Source organism: Onthophagus taurus, chromosome 5 (genome assembly GCF_036711975.1).
Source record: "Onthophagus taurus isolate NC chromosome 5, IU_Otau_3.0, whole genome shotgun sequence".
In the NCBI taxonomy this organism is placed as follows: domain Eukaryota; kingdom Metazoa; phylum Arthropoda; class Insecta; order Coleoptera; family Scarabaeidae; genus Onthophagus; species Onthophagus taurus.
The window spans coordinates 1,961,748-1,986,749 of record NC_091970.1 but is presented as its reverse complement, the minus strand read 5'-3'; the positions used below and the strand labels follow the sequence as shown (position 1 = coordinate 1,986,749).

Genomic DNA, 25,002 nt, shown 5'->3' with positions numbered 1-25,002 from the left:
TAAAGTTTATATTCCCATTAAAAAGTTGGGGCGCTTAATTAATTATGATTAACTAAAAGCAGAAATGTATGTTGAAAGGTTATATTTGTTTAATTATTCTCCAACAAAATATTTACTCATTTAATTAATCAGTTTGTTTGAAAAATATGAGATGTGTTTGTCATATTACGTAAATCCATCTTGGTATGTTTCTTTATGTAAAATTTTTTGTCATTTGTGATAATTACATGATTAACCTCGAATCTTAAAACGACTTTAAATATAAATGGAAACTATGTCATCAATTAAACAGGAGAATAAGTAGGTTATGTTAAACATACCAATTGAAACTTACTTCATTTACTATTACCAGGAATATTTAATCCCCGAAATGGGGTAATTCCTTATGTGAAAGATAATTATCTTTAAATATTTAAGTATTCGTATCGAGCGGAACAATTTTTTTTATTAATTCATTCAATTTTCGATTATTTATTCATTCGTTCACTTTTTGTTAAAAATGTATAAATAAATTCTATAAATATTAACGTAAGAATTGTGCAGGCGTTAGAAATGTGATGTCAATTATGTTGTCTCCCATTCTGGAAATGAGAGATTGTGAGGAAAATATCATCATACCTATACATAGCAGAATCATGCATATAGAAAATACACTTAAAGCTAAAAACGACATTTTTTTCTTGAAACTACGTCAGACAATATATAGTCAAAGCCAGTAGGTAGATGATAGCATTCAAAGATATTAGATACACTATACAGGATGTTTATAAAACTTAGTTACTTTTGATGTTTTTCAAATTGCTTTTTCTTGAGTTTTTTAATTGGAACATCCTGTATATTGTGTCCTAGTTGAATTGCTTATCAAGTTACCTTTAATTAATAATACGTATGTCATATGTCTAAGTTTAATAGCTTTCCTGATATTTAGAATTAAAAGAAAAGATACTAGAATACACTCCCTGTATATATAGCTCAACAAAGATAAAGAAATATAATATTGTTTTTTTTTAATTTTTTGTAGTTTCAAATTAACTTAATCTATATTTTTGGAATCCATCACATATTCAAACTTTCTGGATATCTACGACTTCAATTTAAGCTATATTCTGCTCAAAACTGTGAAGAACTAAAGTTTTTTTGGAATATGCTTTTTCTGAACATCGTTTCTGGACAGTATACTTGTTCGAAAGAACCCACCAAAGAACACAAAGATGTTAAACAAATAAGCTTGGCAGAAGTAAAAGTTTTCGGGGTGGGAGAGGATAAAGGGGAAAATGCCAGGGGGGTACAGATGGGACTGCGTCCATGCAGAAAGGAGGAGCAAGAAGGGGAGGGCGAGTGGTGGAATTATAACTGGAATCACCAGGGGGAGGGTGGAGGAAAGCGAGATGGAGGCGGAGTGGAGAAAAAAAGGGATGGTGAAATCAGGCTGGGAAGGGAAAAGGTGCAAATAGTCACGGTGTACAGCAGATCTATGAAGGAGACAAAGAATCAATGGGAAGGGATGGTGGGAGAAGGGAAGGAGGGGTATTTAATAATGGGAGGAGATTTCAACGCGAGAGTGGGGGAAGGGGGAGGAAGGCTGGGGACATGGGGAGAGGAGAGGGGGCGAGGGTCGAAGGATAAGGTGCAGAATGGAGAAGGAAGAGAATTGTTGCAGTGGGTGGAGAAGAACGGATGGGAGATACTGAACGGCAATAAGGAGGAGGAAGAAGAAGGGGAGTACACATATACAGGGGCAAGGGGGGCGTCGGTAATTGATTACGTGGTGGTGGACCAAGAGATGTGGGATAGGGTGGAAAGCTTCAGGGTGGGAGAATCAGTAGAATCGGATCACCAACCGCTGGAATTGGTACTAAGGGGCGCGTGGGGGAGAGGGAGTTTGAATCGGGAAAGAAAAAGTATAAGGGCTGACTGGTCGGAAACACTTCAGGGAAAAGTTGGAAGGGTGGCGACGGAGAGTGGAGATGTCTAGGGGGGTGGACGAGCTGGCGCGGGTGGTGGGGGAAGCGATATCGAAGAAAGAGTACGTACGAGGGGGCAGTGCAAAGCTAGGCAGGAACGAATGGTGGGATGGTGAGTGCATGGGGGCGAAGAGAGAGGCGAGAAGGAAGTTGAGACAGTGGCGGAGAGGGTTGGCGTGGGTGGAAGAATATAGGGAAGCATTGAGGGGATATAAAGAGATATGCAAAAGAAAAAAGAAAGAATTGAGGGAGAGGGAGGCGGAAGAGATTAGAAGGGTGAGACAAGAGGGTGAAGTTTGGAAATATATAAACAAAATAAGGAAGGTACGAGAGGAAATTACCAGTGAAATACAAATGACGGAGTGGAGAGATTACTTCAAGGGTCTGCTGGAGGGGGAAGAGGAGAGGCGGGTAGAGGAGGTAGATATAGGGGGACGGAGAGGAGAGGAGATGGCCGGGGAACAAATGGAGGCGGCGTTGGGGGGACTAAAGAGGGGGAAGGCTCCAGGGGAGGACGGTGTCCAGAATGAGGCATGGCTGGAGGCAACGGGAGAAGTGAGGGGAAAGTTGTTGGAAGCGCTGAACAAAGTTTGGGAAGGGGAAGGGTTTCCGATTGGATGGAGGACGGCGATAATAAGCCCCTTGTACAAGAAGGGAGTGAAGGGAGTAGTGGAAAGTTATAGGGGAATTAGCTTAATGGACTCGGCGTACAAGATATATGCGAAGGCGCTGCTGCAGAGGTTGGAGGAAGAGATGGAAGAGAAAGGGATCTTACCGAACGGACAGGCAGGATTTAGAAAGGGAAGGGGCGCGATAGATAACGTGTACATATTGAAGCACTTGGTGGATAAAGAGCTGGAAGGGAAGGGAGGGAAGCTTTACGCCCTATTCATAGATCTAAAGGCAGCTTTTGATAAGGTGAATAGAGGGAAGTTGTGGGAGGAGATGAGGAGGAGAGGGATCACTGGTGGGACAATAAACAGGGTGAGGGAGATATACGCAGAGACGATAGCTAGGGTAAAGGTGGGGGACGAGTTAACGGATAGGTTCTGGACAACGAGGGGTTTGAGGCAGGGATGTCCACTTAGTCCCGCTCTGTTTGCCTTGTATACCGCAGACATGGAAGACAGATTGACCGGTGGGCAGATGGGAGGTGTGGTTGTAGGGAGGAGGAAGGTGCATTCACTGGCTTACGCGGACGATTTGGTGGTAGTGGCGAGAGAGGCGAAGGAGATGAAGGCGATGATGCGGAGTTTGGAGAGTTACTTTAGGGGGAAGGCTCTGGAGGTGAATGTAGGAAAGACAAAGGTTATGAAGTTCTGTAAAGGGGGTAGAAGGAAGAGCGAAGATTGGAGGTGGGAAGGGAAGGAGATAGAGGAGGTGAGGGAGTACACATATTTGGGGTACAGATTTAGAGAGGACAACAAGGAAGGCGCGCATGTGAGGGCAATGGCCAAGAAGGCGAATAAGGTGATGGAGCAGGTCTGGGGGTGGGGAGAGAGATTATTTGGAAGGGATATAGGAAAAAGGAAGATGATATTCGAGTTGGGGGTGGAAAGAGCAAGGGCTGTTGGAAGGCGTACAGGCTAGGAATTGGAGATGGGTTTTGGGGTTGGCAAAAGAGACGCCGGAGTACATAGTCAGAGAAGAGGTGAAGGTTGATAAGTTAAGAGTGGAGGCGGGTAAAAGGGCGGTACGTTTTGAGGAGAGGGTCGAAGGGAGGTCTCAATGTAAAATTTTGGGGGAGTGCTGGAAAGAGATTAAGGCAGGGAAAGGGGGTTACGGGCAACGAGGGAGGGAGGAATATTTCAGAAGGGTGGGGTACTCAGTGAAAGCGGTAGATGATAGAAGGAGGAAAGGGATTGAGATGTGGAAAGAGCTGGAGAGCAGGGATAGAGATGTACAGAGGCAAGAAAGAAGGGGGCAGATAAGGGAGAGCAGGTACAACCCTAAGTACGAGGAAATAATAACGGAGGGATTGCCGAAGTACCTGTCGGTGGAGGGGGATGAGGAGGGGAAGAGGATGGTGGCAAGATTCAGATGCGGCAATGAGGAGAGAGCGAATAGGTATTGGATGAGAGATGATGAGAGGGGATGTAGGCTACGTGGGGGGGAGTGGGAGTCGTTGGAGCACCTACTGAGGAAGTGTGACGAGCTAAGAGAGGAGGTGATCGGCTGGAAGCAGGTGCTGGGGGAGAGGGCAGAGGTGGTGGCGACAAGGCAGCGTAGGGAGATGCGGGGAGGAGATGGGGAGGGGTGGGATAGGAAATAAAATGTATTGTATTGTAATGTGATATATGTAATGGTAGTATTGTTAAAATTTAATTGTTTGTGGAATGTAATGCTGAGTTTGTAGCAATAAACTTAATTATTAAGTAAAAGTTACAATCTAATTACAGTGACAAAGTAGCATTGTTAGGATCTAACAAAGAACGTTGGAAGAAAAATCAATAATAGAGGAATCAAAACATTGTCGGAAAATAAAAAAATGTTTATAAAAACACCATTAACAATAAAGTATAATTATCCAGCTAAACGCTTTGTTATTGATTACTTTTAAACTGAGTAAACTAATCATATTCAATTAAAACTAAAAACCAGTTGACCTCAATCAAAAATTTATAACAAATCAAATTTATTACGTTAAAAATAACCTTTAGAGTAACGATACTAAACATTTAACAACGAACATGCTCCAAGAAAACACCATTTCAATAGAAATGGAAAAAGAAAGTAATCTTTTAGAAGATTTAAATGATAATAAATCAAACGAAACATTAAGGGCAACTAAAATAATGGAAACATCCAGAAAAGCTTTTAACTCTGGTAAAACAAAAAATTTATTATTCCGAAAAGATCAATTAAAAAGGTTAAAAAAAATGTACTTGGAAACGAGTCAAGAAATGGTTCAAGCTTTAATCGAAGATTTAAACAAACCAAAACAAGAAACTTTTACAACCGAAATAACATTTTTGATTAGCGACGTAAACAATTTGTTAAACAATTTTAAATCGTATACTAAAGTTGAAAGTGTTTCAAAGTCTTTAGTAAATTTAATGGATCGCGTCGAAATTCACAACGATCCTTATGGTGTGGTGCTTATTTTAGGTGCTTGGAATTATCCGTTACAATCGATTTTATTACCTTTAGCTGGTGCTATAGCAGCCGGAAATTGTGTCATTTTAAAACCATCAGAGTTAACACCGGCTGTGGAAAAATTTTTAATTAAAACAATTCCAAAGTATTTAGATGATAAAAGTTATCAAGTTTTTAAAGGTGAAGAAATTTTAAAAGAAAATTTTGATTATATTTTCTTTACGGGAACGAGTGATGAGGGAAAAATCGTTCATAAAGCGGCCGCTGAAAATTTAACACCAACAACATTAGAATTAAGTGGAAAATCTCCGGTTATAATCGATAATTCAGCTGATATTAATTTAACCGTACGAAGAGTAATTTGGGGAAAATTAGTTAATTTAGGACAAAGTTGTGTAGCACCAGATTATATTTTATGTACAAAAGAGGTCCAAGAAAATTTCATAAAATTAGTCCCAAAAATAATCAAGGAATTTTATGGCGATGACCCAAAAAAATCGAAAGATTTATGCAGATTAATCAACAAAAACAATTTCGATCGATTAATTTCATTAATTTCATTAATCGATCAATCAAAAATTGTTTATGGTGGTGAAACCGACCGAGACGAACTTTACATCTCCCTAACAATCCTAAAGGATGTTAATCCAAGCGATAAAGTGATGCAAGAAGAAATTGTGGGGCCAATATTACCCATCGTTGTTATCAAAGACATCAAAGAAGCGATAAATTTCGTTAATTCCAAAGAAAAACCGAAAGCTTTATACATTTTCACGAGAAAATCTAAAGTTGTTAATTTAATTTTAAACTCGACTTCAAGCGGAGGTGTTACCGTTAATGATACTTTAATGCATATCGCTTGCGAAGATCTTCCATTCGGAGGAGTTGGAAATAGCGGGATGGGAAATTACCACGGGAAAAGATCCTTTGATGTTTTTACGCATAAAAAATCAGTTTTAAACAAAAACGATTGGGGTTTAATGGAAAAGCTTAATTGTTTGAGATATCCTCCGTATTCTGAAGCTAAAATTCGATTAACATCGATTATGACTGCGAAAAGGAGGGGATTTTCAGTTGATTTTTTACCGGTTTTATTTGTTTTTATATTAGGAATGTTATTTCCGATTATTGTTAAGTTCTTTCTTTATAAATTTTAAGTAAAATATTTTTTAATTTTCAATAAAATTTATGAAGGTTTCAAAATCCGTTTAATTATAGATGGGGAAGAAAAGACATTGTGTATTGATTGTGAATTTTTAAATGTTCATCATTAAGTTTGTGAGTCAATAACAGATGGAGTTCAAGGTGATGAGCACCTATATACAGAATGTCTATTACCACTTAACTAAAAGACATAGAATTTTTTTCTTATTTACAAGAACAGGTATGGGTTGTCCTCTCACCCGGTGCCCGCTTGACGAAGAATTTCGGGACACCCCGTATATTTTCTTTTAGTTTCGTGCGGCAAAATTAATAAATAATTTGAATATTTATTTATCAGACCTGTAGCTACAGAACGACGAAAAGCTGATAAAATATTGAGAAAAAACATATTGAGCATAAGATAACATTTCAGCTAACATTTCTCATAATTTAAGTGTCAAAAAAGAAATTCCTGGAAGCCGTGTTTATTGAAATTAAGAAATGAAACTTATTTTAAATTGAAGCTCAAAGCTTTCTCTTTAAAATGATGTATAATAATTGTTGGGTTGGATTGGAAAAATATTGAGAAAAAAAATGTTGAAACAAAACTTACATTTTCGTATAACCTAAAAATGTTAAAAAGATGCTAATTTAAAAATTCCTGGAAGCCGTATTTATTGAAATTAAGGAATGAGACTTATTCTAAATTAAAGCTCAAAGCATTCTCTTTAAAATGATGTATAATAATCGTTGGGTTGGATTGGAAAAATATTAAGAAAAAAAATGTTGAAACAAAACTTACATTTTCGTACAACCTAAAAGTGTCAAAAAGGATGCTAATTTAAAAATTCCTGGAAGCCGTGTTTATTGAAATTAAGGAATAACACTTGTTCTAAATTAAAGCTCAAAGCTTTCTCTTTAAAATGATGTATAATAATCGTTGGGTTGGATTAGAAAAATGTTGAGAAAAAAAATGTTGAAACAAAACTTACATTTTCGTATAACCTAAAAATGTTAAAAAGATGCTAATTTAAAAATTCCTGGAAGCCGTATTTATTGAAATTAAGGAATGAGACTTATTCTAAATTAAAGCTCAAAGCATTCTCTTTAAAATGATGTATAATAATCGTTGGGTTGGATTGGAAAAATATTAAGAAAAAAAATGTTGAAACAAAACTTACATTTTCGTACAACCTAAAAGTGTCAAAAAGGATGCTAATTTAAAAATTCCTGGAAGCCGTGTTTATTGAAATTAAGGAATAACACTTGTTCTAAATTAAAGCTCAAAGCTTTCTCTTTAAAATGATGTATAATAATCGTTGGGTTGGATTAGAAAAATGTTGAGAAAAAAAATGTTGAAACAAAACTTACATTTTCGTATAACCTAAAAGTGTCAAAAAAGATGCTAATTTAAAAATTCCTAAAAGCCGTATTTATTGAAATTAAGGAATAACACTTGTTCTAAATTAAAGCTCAAAGCTTTCTCTTTAAAATGATCTATAATAATCGTTGGGTTGGATTAGAAAAATGTTGAGAAAAAAAATGTTGAAACAAAACTTACATTTTCGTATAACCTAAAAGTGTCAAAAAAGATGCTAATTTAAAAATTCCTAAAAGCCGTATTTATTGAAATTAAGGAATAACACTTGTTCTAAATTAAAGCTCAAAGCTTTCTCTTTAAAATGATGTATAATAATCGTTGGGTTGGATTAGAAAAATGTTGAGAAAAAAAATGTTGAAACAAAACTTACATTTTCGTATAACCTAAAAGTGTCAAAAAAGATGCTAATTTAAAAATTCCTAAAAGCCGTATTTATTGAAATTAAGGAATAACACTTGTTCTAAATTAAAGCTCAAAGCTTTCTCTTTAAAATGATGTATAATAATTGTTGGGTTGGATTGGAAAAATATTGAGAAAAAAAATGTTGAAATAAAACTTACATTTTCGTATAACCTAAAAGTGTCAAAAAAGACGCTAATTTAAAAATTCCTAAAAGCCGTATTTATTGAAATTAAGGAATGAGACTTGTTCTAAATTAAAGCTCAAAGCTTTCTCTTTAAAATGATGTATAATAATCGTTGGGTTGGATTGGAAAAATATTAAGAAAAAAAATGTTGAAACAAAACTTACATTTTCGTATAACCTAAAAATGTTAAAAAGATGCTAATTTAAAAGTTCCTGGAAGCCGTGTTTATTGAAATTAAGGAATGAAACATATTCTAAATTAAAGCTCAAAGCTTTCTCTTTAAAATGATCTATAATAATCGTTGGGTTGGATTAGAAAAATATTGAGAAAAAAAATGTTGAAACAAAACTTACATTTTCGTATAACCTAAAAGTGCCAAAAAGATGTTAATTTAAAAATTCCTGGAAGCCGTATTTATTGAAATTAAGGAATAACACTTGTTCTAAATTAAAGCTCAAAGCTTTCTCTTTAAAATGATGTATAATAATTGTTGGGTTGGATTAGAAAAATATTGAGAAAAAAAATGTTGAAACAAAACTTACATTTTCGTATAACCTAAAAGTGTCAAAAAAGATGCTAATTTAAAAATTCCTGGAAGCCGTGTTTATTGAAATTAACGAATAACACTTGTTCTAAATTAAAGCTCAAAGCTTTCTCTTTAAAATGATGTATAATAATCGTTGGGTTGGATTAGAAAAATGTTGAGAAAAAAAATGTTGAAACAAAACTTACATTTTCGTATAACCTAAAAGTGTCAAAAAAGATGCTAATTTAAAAATTCCTAAAAGCCGTATTTATTGAAATTAAGGAATAACACTTGTTCTAAATTAAAGCTCAAAGCTTTCTCTTTAAAATGATGTATAATAATTGTTGGGTTGGATTAGAAAAATATTGAGAAAAAAAATGTTGAAACAAAACTTACATTTTCGTATAACCTAAAAGTGTCAAAAAAGATGCTAATTTAAAAATTCCTGGAAGCCGTATTTATTGAAATTAAAGAATGAAACTTATTTTAAATTAAAGCTCAAAGCTTTCTCTTTAAAATGATGTATAATAATTGTTGGGTTGGATTGGAAAAATATAGAGCAAAAAAAATGTTGAAATAAAACTTACATTTTCGTATAACCTAAAAATGTTAAAAAGATGCTAATTTAAAAGTTCCTGGAAGCCGTGTTTATTGAAATTAAGGAATGAAACTTATTTTAAATTAAAGCTCAAAGCTTTCTCTTGAAAATGATGTCTAATAATTGTTGGGTTGGATTGGAAAAATATTGAGGAAAAAAATGTTGAAACAAAACTTACATTTTCGTATAACCTAAAAGTGTCAAAAAAGATGCTAATTTAAAAATTCCTGGAAGCCGTATTTATTGAAATTAAGAAATGAGACTTATTCTAAATTAAAGCTCAAAGCTTTCTCTTTAAAATGATGTATAATAATCGTTGGGTTGGATTGGAAAAATATTAAGAAAAAAAATGTTGAAACAAAACTTACATTTTCGTATAACCTAAAAGTGTCAAAAAAGATGCTAATTTAAAAATTCCTGGAAGCCGTATTTATTGAAATTAAAGAATGAAACTTATTTTAAATTAAAGCTCAAAGCTTTCTCTTTAAAATGATGTATAATAATTGTTGGGTTGGATTGGAAAAATATAGAGAAAAAAAATGTTGAAACAAAACTTACATTTTCGTATAACCTAAAAGTGTCAAAAAAGATGCTAATTTAAAAATTCCTGGAAGCCGTATTTATTGAAATTAAGAAATGAGATTTATTCTAAATTAAAGCTCAAAGCTTTCTCTTTATAATGATGTATAATAATTGTTGGGTTGGATTGGAAAAATATTGAGAAAAAAAATGTTGAAACAAAACTTACATTTTCATATAACCTAAAAGTGTCAAAAAAGATGCTAACTTAAAAATTCCTGGTAGCCGTATTTTTTAAAATTAAGGAATGAGACTTGTTCTAAATTAAAGCTCAAAGCTTTCTCTTTAAAATGATGTATAATAATTGTTGGGTTGGATTGGAAAAATATTGAGAAAAAAATATTGAAACAAAACTTACATTTTCGTATAACCTAAAAGTGTCAAAAAAGATGTTAATTTAAAAATTCTTAGAAGCCGTATTTATTGATATTAATTAATGAGACTTGTTCTAAATTAAAGCTCAAAGCTTTCTCTTTAAAATGATGTATAATAATTGTTGGGTTGGATTAGAAAAATATTGAGAAAAAAAATGTTGAAACAAAACTTACATTTTCGTATAACCTAAAAGTGTCAAAAAAGATGCTAATTTAAAAATTCCTGGAAGCCGTGTTTATTGAAATTAAGGAATGAAACTTGTTCTAAATTAAAGCTCAAAGTTTTTTCTTTAAAATGATCTGTAATAATCACACCTAATAACCATTTATCAAAGAGATACCTTTTTGAACAACAAAATTCAACAACACCATTTTTCACTAAACTTCTAACCTCACATCTGGACTAATAAGTTTAAGGCCCACTTTTATCACCTCCTGATAAATTTATCCGATACATAAATGTATCCAATTCTTAGCTAATGAGAGCGCTTAAAATCTTGGATTAAATCTAGGACTTGGATTAAATATTTTGAAGCAAATGCTCCTACAATATCAAAGGTTTTCGATGCCTTTTTGGAAATAGAAGCTGCTGTATCACGACAATTATTATCAACATCGATACTTCAAGATGAGCAGGACACAATTAAAAGTATTTTAATGTCAAGAATGAATAAATCGATAAAACCGATACATACCAGCTGCTAATTTACTGGAACCAGCAAATAGAAGACGATATTTAAGCCCAGAACAAAATTTGATTGCCCCAGAATTTATTTTTGAAATAGCTAAAAAAAGTCATTCTCAAAATTTCAAATATTGTTTTTTCAAAAACTAAAAGTTATTTTTCAAAACGGGTTGGTTTATTGGAAAGAGGACACTTTTATTAACACTTTGGGAAATTTTCATACTTATATTCTTAGAAATTAATTTTAGAGCAAATTTTATGTAACTTTGTGTGAATAAAGCATGGAAATGCATTAATTGAAGAAAAGTTTAAGGTTGTTGCGACATCTATCAAACAATAGCAAATTTAAAAATATGCATCAATCAAATGAAAAATCGATGCGATAGTAAACTATAATTTTTAAAATTGAATTAATTAAAAAAATTAATTAATTCACTTACCTTTAATCGTCTTGCATCAATGACAGTTGCGGTTAATCGATTCAAATTTTCATTATAAACCAAAGAAATTAGCAATTCCCCAAGATCCGATTGATTTTCTTGAATTTCCTGTTAACATTAAATTTTATTAACCAATTGGATTTAATTATAAATCAAAATTTACTTTCTCTAAATCAATTTTGAATAATTGCTGTTCGTTTCCGTCACCAATTTCAAGATCTTTCAACGGAAACAAAATGTGGCCGATTTCCGCTTTTCTCTTTGTCCTTCCAGCATCGATTACTGTCAGCTTTAGGATGTGATCGGACATGTCCTTGGCTGAAACCTTAATATACACTAACTTAGCATCTAGAAGAAGTAAAGTGGAAAGAAATAGGGGAATAAAGTATTAAAAAAAAAAAAGGAAAAAGATATAAAAGTGGGGAGATTTACGAGGAGCGACCGGATCTGAAATCGATTTTCGCTTAAATTTAAACCCAAACGCGACGTTGTTATCGTTTCAAAACTATAAAAGGTGTATAATAAAACTGCATAAAAGTATAATATAAAAGTAGACGAGAATAATAATAATTTGCATAATATCTTTGTTGCGTGTTAAAAAAAATTATGTGAGAAATTCTCTATGTAAGATACTTTTAGTTAAAAAAATTCTCACATAAACATAAAAAAACTTTGTTACTTACTTGAAAAACTAAAGTTTCGTCAAAATATGGATTACAAGTTTTCTTTTTTTGTTTCGATTGAAGATATCTTCGTTCATCTGGTAAAAGTCGCAACCTAATTAATAAAATTTTTTATTTTAATTACGTCACAAGTTAAACTTTGTATTTTTCGTACCTAACAAAAGGATCGCAACTATTCACCGTCCCCAAGCTTCTCGACGGTAAATTTTTCGCCTTCAAAAGAGACACCAAAAGTTTTTCAGTTGATGGTTCATATCGTAACGAGAACCAAAGACACCCAATGTGACCCTCAGGCCATTGGATCTCATCTAAATCCAAAGTGCTTTTATAAAGAGATGGTTCAATAACTCCCAAACCATAACAACCTAAACAAATTAATTTAAATAAATTTATGAATCAAATTCTTTGAAAACTTTCACTGACAATGAGAGGATTTCTTCGAATACATTTAATTTAATTTCCTTTTTTATTTATAGATTTAGGGCGGAGAAATTTTTAATGAATTAAAGATACTTTTTCAAGTTTGAAATACTCACTGAAGGAATTCGATCTTTGATTACAACTCGCTGGTAATAACAACGATTCCGTTTCAACGTCTGATTCGCCGTGATCGCTATCTTGAAGTTCGCCCAATGAAGAACTTCTTAACGGTGGAAGGCTAAAGTGGATATCTTTTGTGCTAAAAGAAATTTAGAAATAATAATATCAGGAATTCCGTATTTTTAACTTTTTTTATCAAATTATTTTATTATTTTTTTGCATTTCGTATTAAGTGAAAGCTAAAAAATTAAAATGTAGGTGTTTAGCTAACTTTCTTTAATTCATTTCCGTTTGGATAATGAATATAAAATATAAGTTTTTTGTACTTAATTACGATTAAGTAATTTATTAATGTTTATTTGATTTTGTGCTCTTATAACCACGTCGACCACAAAGCTGAGTATTAAAAGAAGGTAAAAATCATGTTTATAAACATACAAGAACGCGGAGTTATCACAACCACCCGAATTATTATATTATTATGATTTTATGTTAAAATAATATAGACTTCTAATATCCTTCGTTTAAAAAATTCATTGAATTACATTTCAGGAGCTGAGATATTATCATTTTCTGGGGAGTATGACGACTTTAATGTTGATACAAGATAGCGAAATGACACTTTCGAGAACAAAAGTTGTTGAAAATTGTTCGAGAATGCAAAAGAATTTCGCTGTTGTGTATCAAACAACATTTTTTCGAAAACTGCGTGTTTTAAAGTTTATAAATTAATAAAACGACCAAATTCTGTATAATAACTAATAACATTAATGACATTTAAAATTCGTTTAATGTTATGTCAAAAACTTAACGTCACGTCAACTTGTATAAATTTGCTGTTAAATATGAAATCAAATTCTTTGATTGTCGAAGCTGGACGTAAAAATCGTTTTCGTTCTAGACGTAATAGTATTGTAATAAAATCCCTGTTTCCGAAAAAAGACTAATTAAATTTAAGAAATTTACTATTTTGGATTAGACTATAAGTAGTTAGTTTTATTATGATTTTCGTTTTAAGAAAAATTAGGAAGATATGCAAGAAAAAGGTAATTCATTGAAGTCTATGACCTTCAAATTTTGACATTTACATTTTGACAGGTATTGATTTTGGCGACTTTTCAGACGATTTTCGATTCTAAAACCATGCGAGATCGATAGATCGTGTCGATTTAGCCCTTAGGCCGCAATTTCATCCATTTCTGAATCATTTTATACATTTAAATTCCATTTTTTTTTCTTTCCAAACTTTAACATCAAATTACGAATTTCTCGAAGGAATTTGACACCCAAAAGCGCGATTATCTAAAAGAACCAAACATTAGCTACAAAATTACAAAATCTTAATCAAATTTAAAGTTTATTAATAATTTCGAATATTTTCAAAGTTGATAGTTAATTTCTTTAAAAAATTCAATCATTTTGGCTAACCTGTGTAATTTATAATTCCCGCCATTTTGTCAACCAATCAGAGAGCCCAGATTCAAACTGAGGCGATCAAATTCGGATATCCAAGAAGCCTTTGTCCAAAAAGGGAATATAAGGCCGCGCAAATTTGACACCGGGAGAGTTCAATTTTGGCTAGAGCGAAGCGTTGTCGAATCTACGTCAATTTAACCAAAAAATTTCTAACCTAAGTTTGAACTTAGAATTTTTTTTTGACAACTCAATTTACTTTTATCTAGTAAAAGTAAACAAGTGTTTCTAAATTATCTTCGAAGAAATCGAAACCATACCTGAGATCGAGTCCAATGTTCCATCCTGTTCCCGAGAACTAAATTTCCCGAGAATCCTAAACTTCTAACACCGAAGAACATCCATCCCGCAAGACCAAGGTCAACCTATCATCTTTAACTGACATGTCACACCTCCGGAAACAAGTTAAGTGAACATAATTTCCTTTTATCGAACTCTTTAATTTTTATAACCCTCGCGAAAATAAAAATAACAAAAATAAAATAAATTTTGACAATGTAGGGAAATTGCTCAGACTTCAATGTCCTCATCATTGTGGACCTTGTATTCGATACTAAGAACGTGTTTAAACATCCATAGATAAACTTTGTCACATTGACCTAATGTCACCAACTTGAACTGGTTCCATAAAATGTTACTAAAATCTCATTACAGTACTCGTTTAGTACTGTAATAGCTTTCATTACCGTCGCGAATTACAAAAAAGACTTATCTACGACTGCTTGGATAAGTCAGCATTACCACACTCATTTGAGGTGATTTCAGGTTCCATAATGAAGTTCATTACCGCACTGGTTTCATTACGTAACGTATTTTTAGTCCAATCAAAACAGACTTAATTTATTGAAACGAGCAACAATACAAAAGAAAAGTGATACCTATTTAAAGAGAAACAATACTACTTATTATAAATATTATTATTATTCCAGATGAGTAAACATGTTATTGAAACTGACATTAATTCAAAATTGTCAACAATCATTTCAAAATATTTTTATAAATATCAAAATAGACCTTTTTTAAAGAAATTGATTTTAGTCGTTGAATTAATGTCATTGATTAGCAGTCGTAGATAAAATGTTGTATATCACACGTGAGCTAGAGCATAATTCTCCACACTCGTACAGTAATTATGTTTCTAGCCCACTTGTAATATAAATAACTATTACGCCCTGTCGACAAAAAACTATCGTTTTGACGGTCGTTAAATATTATGCAAAAGTCAACTTTTAATAGCAGTTTTCGAAAAAAATGTTTTGCGATTCGCTTGATTTTTGAGATACTGTACTAACAACAACAGAACTCTCAGCAGCCTTAAATGCAACCCAAATCTATTCCATTGTTTGACTGATAATCTTATTTAGCACTTTATATTCTGCAACCACTTAGGTTCATCTCTAAAATAAACTGATTATCGCAAAATAGATTATTTAGCAACACCGTTTTGTGTTGATATGGTATTAAGCCATAACCAAGCCATATAACTTTAATATGTCCTCACTTCGCCGAGGTCGCTTGCGGGCGAGGCAGTAGAGCTCCTAAATACAAAATCTCATTGAGTTCAGATTTGTATTCTCAATGTGTTCGTTCCAGCGCCTCGCCCGCAAGCGACCTCGGCGATAGTAGATGATATCATTTATTTGATATAAAACTTGCTCTATAAAACTTTAATTTGTCCTCACTTTCAAAGACATCAAATAAATAATATCATCTACTATCGCCGAGGTCGCTTGCGAGCGAGGCACCGGAACTGACATATTATAAATATAAACCTGTCTGAACTCTATGAGATTTTGCTTTTAGAAACTATAATATCAGCTTTACTGCCTCGCCCGCAAGCGACCTCGGCAAAGTGAAGACAAATTAAAGTTTTATGGCTTGGGTTGTTCTAAAATACTATCATTGAGAATACAAATCTGAACTCAATGAGATTTTGCATTCAGAAATTATGATATCAGCTCCACTACCCCGCAAGCGACCTCGGCGAAGTGAGGATAAACGATTTCTCATTCAAGCGTTTTACGTTTGGTTCACTTTCTAATACTTCAAATCAACCATATCATATAATATTACTGAGATCGCTTGCAGACAAGATGGTAGAGCTGATATCATAGCTCCTAAATACAAAATCTTATTGAGATCATGTTTCTATTCATAATATGACAATACCAGCAAGTTTTATGGCATGGTTTGCTCTAAAAGACATGAAATAAATGATATTGTAGGATTTTCTCGTTGTCTAGGGGTGGTAAATGAGGCCCGATTGTTTAGAAAACAATATTAAAGGTTTATTTAACAAAATCAATTCTGTTGTTCTTATTATTCAAAGTTCACAAATCTTTTATTAACCGTCGGTCGTTTCGTTCATCTGTCGTTTACTCAAATGAATGAAAATTGTAACGCGATTCGTCGTCAACGCCATCCGATGTCACCGTCGATAACTAATTATACACAAATTCAAATTTAAACAACCTTTAAGGTGGCTTATATTTCATTTCTTTTTTTTTGTATTCAATCTTTGATTAATTAAGTCAAATTAAGTGATGTCAAATATAAATGATATTGATAAATCAGTTAATTTTTTTAATAAGTGTAATTTATGAGTGTAATTTTGTAATTAAGTTTAAAAAAGTGTAAAAATTCCTTGCTGTGTACCATCTTGCGATGATAGACATTAAAAGGTAAATTATAAAAATTATTAATTAGATATAGACTAGATATTATTTTCCGACCGACCCTATTATTCGAATGGCTTGGCTCTTTGGAATACACAATTCAAAATTATTTGCATTAATTAATGATAAGCGTCTAAATAACTATTGTGTTTGCCCCAACGATTTCGGAACAATGTGCAAATATGTTGAGAAGAAATTGAAAAAGCTAGCTACATTATGCTTACTAGGTAAATGAAATTTTGCATAAAAAGTTTGTTTTTTAAATCATTTAGATTTGTAAGAAGAAACTATAAATAATTGCTTTTTGTCTCCACAAGATCAACCAATAGAAGATACTTCAGGTATGAAATTAATTATTTAGTTTCATAATCCATAATTATATAATTCAATATATACCATATTATATGTATATGTTTATATCCCGACATGTCATATATATATTTATACCCCCACATATGTACCCCCAACAAACTTCCTGGTGTAACTAGTTCAACTGTTATGCAAGTCTATCCTGGATGTAGTAAACAACAAGGCTGCGAAGTTGCTTCAACCTCATTTTATGAGGAAAATTTTGTTATTTCATTAGAAATGAATCCACCTAAGTGATGAATCATTCTTATTTAAAATTATCTTTATTTTTGTAGATAAGAAACGGAGGAAATTACCTTTTACAAAGAACTGCAACAATTGCAACCTAACTGGAGTAAAAAAAGCGTTGTGTCGCGCTAAGAAAAATGCCAGAATAATAAGGCTAATACAATTGAGGAAAAATCCTCAGGTATTGGTGAACCTCAAATATTTGAATAAAGAAACTAGAAATTTCTTTAGCAGGCAGGCTCTTTCCATTTACAAACAAAGTGGTAAAATTCTTATCAAATTTCTTTTCATTACCATCCAGGAAGACGCTACAAAAACTGTTAGGGTAAACAAAATGTAACATTATTCTATTTATTGAACTAAAACTAGAACTAATAGTAGCACTATCACTAGCTAGAAACTTTCGAAGTGATTTCGAGTCGTACCAAATATTTATGTTGAAATTAGATCTTTCATTTAAAATATATTTATTTCCTTTTTTCAAAGCAATATTAATTGTGTTATTTTTAAATTTGGCGGTTAAAGTTAGCCCCAACAATCTGGCAACGTCGTTGGTTAAACAATGTTGCCAGATCGTTGGTTAGCCCAGTTTTACACCATTATCCTAGTCGAAGTTGGTTTTAATCTATGATTAGTACTCTGCGGTGACATCGGATGGCGTTGTACGCAAGGTGCAATTTAATAAGGTAGAGTTGGCGATCTCTCTCCCTTGTCACACTTTTACTGTTAATAAACACAACCTTACTTCTCCGCGCCCTCTATTATAAAAACTACCAACTACTAATAATAAATAAAAACTACAATTCCTACAGTATCATCTACTATCGCCGAGGTAGCTTGCGAGGCACCGGAACTGACATATTATGAATATAAACCTTACTGAATTCAATGAGATTTTGCATTTAGGAGCTATGATATCAGCTCTACTGCCTCGCCCGCAAGCGACCTCGGCGAGGTGAGGACAAAATTAAAGTTTTATGGCTTGGGTTGCTCTAAAAAACATCAAATAAGTGATATCTTCTACTATCGCCGAGGTAGCTTGCGCGCGAGGCACCGGAACTGACATATTATGAATATAAACCTGACTAAATTCAATCACATTTTGCATTTAGGAGCTATGATATCAGCTCTACTGCCTCGCCCGCAAGCGACCTCGGCGAGGTGAGGACAAAATTAAAGTTTTATGGCTTGGGTTGCTCTAAAAAACATCAAATAAGTGATATCTTCTACTATCGCCGAAGTAGCTTGCGCGCGAGGCACCGGAACTGACATGTTATGAATATAAACCTGACTAAATTCAATCACATTTTGCATTTAGGAGCTATGATATCAGCTCTACTGCCTCGCCCGCAAGCGACCTCGGCGAGGTGAGGACAAAATTAAAGTTTTGTGGCTTGGGTTGCTCTAAAAGACATCAAATAAGTGATATCTTCTACTATCGCCGAGGTAGCTTGCGCACGAGGCACCGGAACTGACATATTATGAATATAAACCTTACTGAATTCAATGAGATTTTGCATTTAGGAGCTATGATATCAGCTCTACTGCCTCGCCCGCAAGCGACCTCGGCGAGGTGAGGACAAAATTAAAGTTTTATGGCTTGGGTTGCTCTAAAAAACATCAAATAAGTGATATCTTCTATTATCGCCGATGTAGCTTGCGCGCGAGGCACCGGAACTGACATATTATGAATATAAACCTTACTGAATTCAATGAGATTTTGCATTTAGGAACTATGATATCAGCTCTACTGCCTCGCCCGCAAGCGACCTCGGCGAGGTGAGGACAAAATTAAAGTTTTATGGCTTAGGTTGCTCTAAAAAACATCAAATAAGTGATATCATCTACATATATAGAACTAACACATTGAAAATACAAATCTGTACTCAATGAGACTTTGCATTTAGGAGCTATATCAGCTCTACTGCCTCGCCCGCAAGCGACCTCGGCGAGGTGAGGACAAAATTAAAGTTTTATGGCTTGGCTTGCTCTAAAAAACATCAAATAAGTGATATCTTCTACTATCGCCGAGGTAGCTTGCGCGCGAGGCACCGGAACTGACATATTATGAATATAAACCTTACTGAATTCAATGAGATTTTGCATTTAGGAGCTATGATATCAGCTCTACTGCCTCGCCTGCAAGCGACCTCGGCGAGGTGAGGACAAAATTAAAGTTTTATGGCTTGGGTTGCTCTAAAAAACATCAAATAAGTGATATCTTCTACTATCGCCGAGGTGGCTTGCGCGCGAGGCACCGGAACTGACATATTATGAATATAAACCTGACTAAATTCAATCACATTTTGCATTTAGGAGCTATGATATCAGCTCTACTGTCTCGCCCGCAAGCGACCTCGGCGAGGTGAGGACAAAATTAAAGTTTTATGGCTTGGGTTGCTCTAAAAAACATCAAATAAGTGATATCTTCTACTATCGCTGATGTAGCTTGCGCGCGAGGCACCGGAACTGACATATTATGAATATAAACCTTACTGAATTCAATGAGATTTTGCATTTAGGAACTATGATATCAGCTCTACTGCCTCGCCCGCAAGCGACCTCGGCGAGGTGAGGACAAAATTAAAGTTTTATGGGTTGGGTTGCTCTAAAAGACATCAAATAAGTGATATCTTCTACTATCGCCGAGGTAGCTTGCGCGCGAGGCACCGGAACTGACATATTATGAATATAAACCTGACTGAATTCAATCAGATTTTGCATTTAGGAGCTATGATATCAGCTCTACTGCCTCGCCCGCAAGCGACCTCGGTGAGGTGAGGACAAATTAAAGTTTTATGGCTTAGGTTGCTCTAAAAAACATCAAATAAGTGATATCATCTACATATATAGAACTAACACATTGAGAATACAAATCTGAACTCAATGAGACTTTGCATTTAGGAGCTATATCAGCTCTACTGCCTCGCCCGCAAGCGACCTCGGCGAAATGAGGCTAAACGATTTCTCATTGCTAAACTGATTTATAGCTTCTAAATGCTAAATCTCAATGAGTTCAAGTTAGTACTCATAATAATGTGGCAATTCCAGCGCCTCGCCCGCAAGCGACCTCGGCGAAGTAATAAATAAACGATTCTTAATTCATGTTATTCACTTTCAATTTTAACTTTCAATTACTTACAGAAATTGTGGAGGATTTCCTTGATGAAAAGGATAAACAACAATCCCGGAAGGTTTATTTTGTTGAGATAAAGGTTTATTTCGTTTTCTTTTCCACGTAAAAAACACCGCAAGAATTATTATTACAAATAATAACCCAACGCAAGCCAAAATTATCGGTAAAAAAACATCTAAAAAAATAATATTAACAAATTTGCTTAACAATAAATTATTAAATAAATTACCTTGATATTTCGGTTTAGTTTGTTCGCTTCGAATAAAATCATCAGGATAATTTTTCGTGCTAACCACCATTTTTTCAATTTCCTTTCCATAAAAAAAATTAAACAAATTCGTTTTGTTCAATTTCCTTTTCAACGAATCCCTCGTAAATCCATCCGAAAGCATCTTTATTAGATGAATTGATCGGGTTCAACTTCAATTTATCCAAGTTCGGTTCATCACGTTGAACTAAGCCCATCTAGTTTACATCTTGATACGTTGAAATTAGAAACTCTGTAACAAATTAATTAGATTCAACGTGAGCTATTATCAACCAGATACAATTTTCTATACTTGATTAATAACAAATAACAAACAAGTTCCACTCGAATATTTAGGTTGAACATCGTTAAGAGACATATTTAATTATAGGTCATAATCGATAATCGTCATCTTTGGCGTTTCAAGGTTAAATTCGTTATGAATATTCAGTTTCAAGTTACAACAACCCTCTTGAAACGAGGAATTAAGTGTTAAAAATGTCCATGAGGAAAAATTTCATTAATAAGATAAATCGAAAATGTTTTCTTATAGAAAATCATGTTGAAATGGGATCTCTGCTCCCGTTTTATGAAGATAATAACATTAACTAGACTTGAATTAGAAAGTAGGATTTTTTAACGTGTACCACGTCGTCGTCGGTGTCCATAACTAATCGAGTAGAGAATAATCTAAAGAAAAGCAACCGCACTTTCTGCATTTAAAGATTTAGATTGTCACAACAGGAAATTGAAGTTAATCTGTGTGGAGGAGAATTGTTGAATTACGCAAAATTGTCTCTGACTATAAATAATTATATTCTTATTAGAATATATTAAATTACGTGCTCTAATTGTTACATAACCTCGTTGCGAGATCTAATTAACTTTAAAAGCTATTGTTTTAGAATTGGAAATTTTCGGCTTTTCAAAGTTGATTGCGAAATTCAATTTGAATATATTTTACGAGATTTATTATTATTAATAGGAAAAGTTTAATTTTAAAATGTGATTACTAAATAAAAATTTGTTGTAAAAATATTTTAAATTGGCGAAAAAAGTTTGACATTGTTTATTGATTTCGGATGAAGTCTGAATATCATAAATGTTGACAAATATCCAATATTTGAACAATACAATTAGTACTGAACAACACCAAACTACAGTGGTAAAAGTTCAAACTGCTAATGGCAACCTAACTCTAATATTAATCATAAATTCATTAAAGACAAAATTGCAGAAAAACGGAAAGCAAGAAAGAAATGGCAAACCAATAGAATTCCTAGTGATAAAACTAAATTAAATAAAATATCCTCTACACATTCGACCTTCCTCAGGTATTTACCAGAAACTTTAACTACATTCGCAGATGACACAGCGATCTTGGCCGGTGCAGAAAATGAAGTAGTTGCAGCAAATAAGTTACAATTGGCCTTAAATCCAATAGAAAACTGGACCAAACTATTTTCGAAGAGTCAAAGAAATCAAAGAAATTGTTCATAAGTGAATCTTATCTCTTCCACATTAATTTATATGTATATTCTCCGTTTCTACACAGCATATATAACTTTATTCCGAAGAAACAAAACACAGCCAAAGCAAGAAATTATAAAAAAATAATCTCATAAACTTTTCTGGCTCGTTAATGAGAGTCCACTTTTAATATTGGTATAAAAGCATAAATGCAAAATATTCTCCTTCTTCTTCTCTGCGAAAGCTAATATCTTGTTTCACCCATCTTACTCCTCCTCCTCTCCTTCTCATTCCTGAGATATTGAACTCCAACTATCCTTCCATCGCCTGAGCGGCGGTTCCTAGAGGTCGTTTGGACTCTGGGTTTCCATTTTTTACCAATCTATCATTCCCCATCTGTAACACATGTTCATTCCAAAATCTTTTCCACGTCCGGATCCATCTTACTACATGTTCCACTTGGTATTCTTCTCTGACTATAACTTGGCTAGATGCTGCCATCTACTATGCTGATTATTTTAGCCAATTTAGAAATTTGATACTTAAATTTGGCCGCTTGGTCACTCGTTACGTTTTACTATTATACAGGGTGTTTCTGTAAGTCGTGGCATAACGTTAATCACTAAAACTAGAGACAAAATGATGACGATTCGTGTAAAAATTTTATTTTATTTTTATTTTATTTTATTTTTCGATATTCTATAAGTTGTGTGTTTGCAAAACGCAGCATCTCATATTTTAGTATTTCTAGAAGTGGCAGGAACGATATAGAGTGTATGTGCTTATCTACATATAATTAAATAGAAATTAAAATTACACTGCTTATTGAATGCAGTACCACTCAGAATTTGACAAAGAGAGCAATATTGTTAACAATAAAATTTGCTACAACTATTGTTCCAAAAGTTTTTTTGTATTATGTTCCGTTTCCAGAGTCTTACCATTAACTATTTGAAAAAGCAACAAATTCATCAAATTTTCATATTTTTGCATTTTTTTCGATATTGACGCATTTAAGAGCAAAAATGAAAGAGAGCAATATTGTTAACAATAAAATTTGCTACAACTATTGTTCCAAAAGTTTTTTTGTAACATTCTCCATTTCCAGAGTCTTACCATTAACTACTTGAAAAAGCAACAAATTCATCAAATTTTCGTATTTTTGCATTTTTCTCGATATTGACGCATCTAAGAGCAAAAGTACAACAGAGCAATATAGTTAAGAATAAAATTTGCTATAACTATTGTTCCAAAAGTTTTTTTGTAACATTCTCCATTTCCAGAGTTTTACCATTAACTACTTGAAAAAGCAACAAATTCATCAAATTTTTGCATTTTTCTCGATATTGACGCATCTAAGAGCAAAAATGAAAGAGAGCAATATTGTTAACAATAAAATTTGCTACAACTATTGTTCCAAAAGTTTTTTTGTAACATTCTCCATTTCCAGAGTTTTACCATTAACTACTTGAAAAGGCAACAAATTCATCAAATTTTCATATTTTTGCATTTTTCTCGATATTGACGCATCTGAGAGCAAAAATGAAAGAGAGCGATATTGTTAACAATGAAATTTGCTACAACTATTGTTCCAAAAGTTTTTTTGTAACATTCTCCATTTCCAGAGTCTTACCATTAACTACTTGAAAAAGCGACAAATTCATCAAATTTTCATATTTTTGCATTTTTCTCGATATTGACGTATCTAAGAGCAAAAATGAAAGAGAGCAATATTGTTAACAATAAAATTTGCTACAACTATTGTTCCAAAAGTTTTTTTATAACATTCTCCATTTCTAGAGTTTTACCATTAACTACTTGAAAAAGCAACAAATTCATCAAATTTTCGCATTTTTCTCGATATTGACGCATCTAAGAGCAAAAATGAAAGAGAGCAATATTGTTAACAATAAAATTTGCTACAACTATTGTTCCAAAAGTTTTTTTGTAACATTCTCCATTTCCAGAGTCTTACCATTAACTACTTGAAAAAGCAACAAATTCATCAAATATTTGCATTTTTCTCGATATTGACGCATCTAAGAGCAAAAATGAAAGAGAGCAATATTGTTAACAATAAAATGTGCTACAATTATTGTTCCAAAAGCTTTTTTGGAACATTCTCCATTTCCAGAGTCTTACCATTAACTACTTGAAAAAGCAACAAATTCATCAAATATTTGTATTTTTCTCGATATTGACGCATCTAAGAGCAAAAATGAAAGAGAGCAATATTGTTAACAATAAAATGTGCTACAATTATTGTTCCAAAAGTTTTTTTGTAACATTCCCCATTTCCAGAGTCTTACCATTAACTACTTGAAAAAGCAACAAATTCATCAAATATTTGCATTTTTCTCGATATTGACGCATCTCAGAGCAAAAATGAAAGAGAGCAATATTGTTAACAATAAAATTTGCTACAATTATTGTTCCAAAAGTTTTTTTGTAACATTCTCCATTTCCAGAGTCTTACCATTAACTACTTGAAAAAGCAACAAATTCATCAAATTTTTGCATTTTTCTCGATATTGACGCATCTAAGAGCAAAAGTGCAAGAGAGCAATATTGTTAAGAATAAAATTTGGTACAAGTATTGTTCCAAAAGTTTTTTTGTACTATGCTCAGATTCCAAAGTTTTATCATTAATAACTTGAAAAAGCAACAAATTTATCAAATTGTCATAGTGAGTGCAATAAAAAAAATTAAAGCAAATAGTATTCCAAGATTTATTGGTCAAACAATAAAAGAAGAATTAGTTCAGACTCGCTCAAGGAACCCCTTCTACATTCTAATTATCGCTCATCAT

The 25,002-nt window shown here is 33.1% G+C and overlaps 2 protein-coding genes across 4 annotated transcripts in view; one reads left to right on the top strand and one right to left on the bottom strand.

Annotated features, from left to right (window-relative positions):
* Window positions 1-25,002, bottom strand: part of LOC111422295 (synaptotagmin-15-like) — a 75,887-nt gene that overhangs the window by 25,718 nt on the left and 25,167 nt on the right. For all 3 annotated transcript variants that reach the window (XM_071196158.1, XM_071196159.1, XM_071196157.1), the window contains exons 3-9: window positions 20,706-20,976; window positions 20,483-20,651; window positions 12,592-12,734; window positions 12,210-12,420; window positions 12,056-12,149; window positions 11,536-11,697; window positions 11,373-11,480 (exon numbers count right to left, since the gene is read on the bottom strand). In XM_071196158.1, coding sequence (XP_071052259.1) covers window positions 11,373-11,480; window positions 11,536-11,697; window positions 12,056-12,149; window positions 12,210-12,420; window positions 12,592-12,734; window positions 20,483-20,651; window positions 20,706-20,868 — 1,050 coding nt within the window. In that variant the 5' untranslated portion in view covers window positions 20,869-20,976. The remainder of the gene's footprint in view (window positions 1-11,372; window positions 11,481-11,535; window positions 11,698-12,055; window positions 12,150-12,209; window positions 12,421-12,591; window positions 12,735-20,482; window positions 20,652-20,705; window positions 20,977-25,002) is intronic.
* The window catches only part of LOC111419379 (26S proteasome regulatory subunit Rpt1), a 79,438-nt gene that overhangs the window by 43,479 nt on the left and 10,957 nt on the right, over window positions 1-25,002 (top strand). The window lies entirely within an intron of this gene.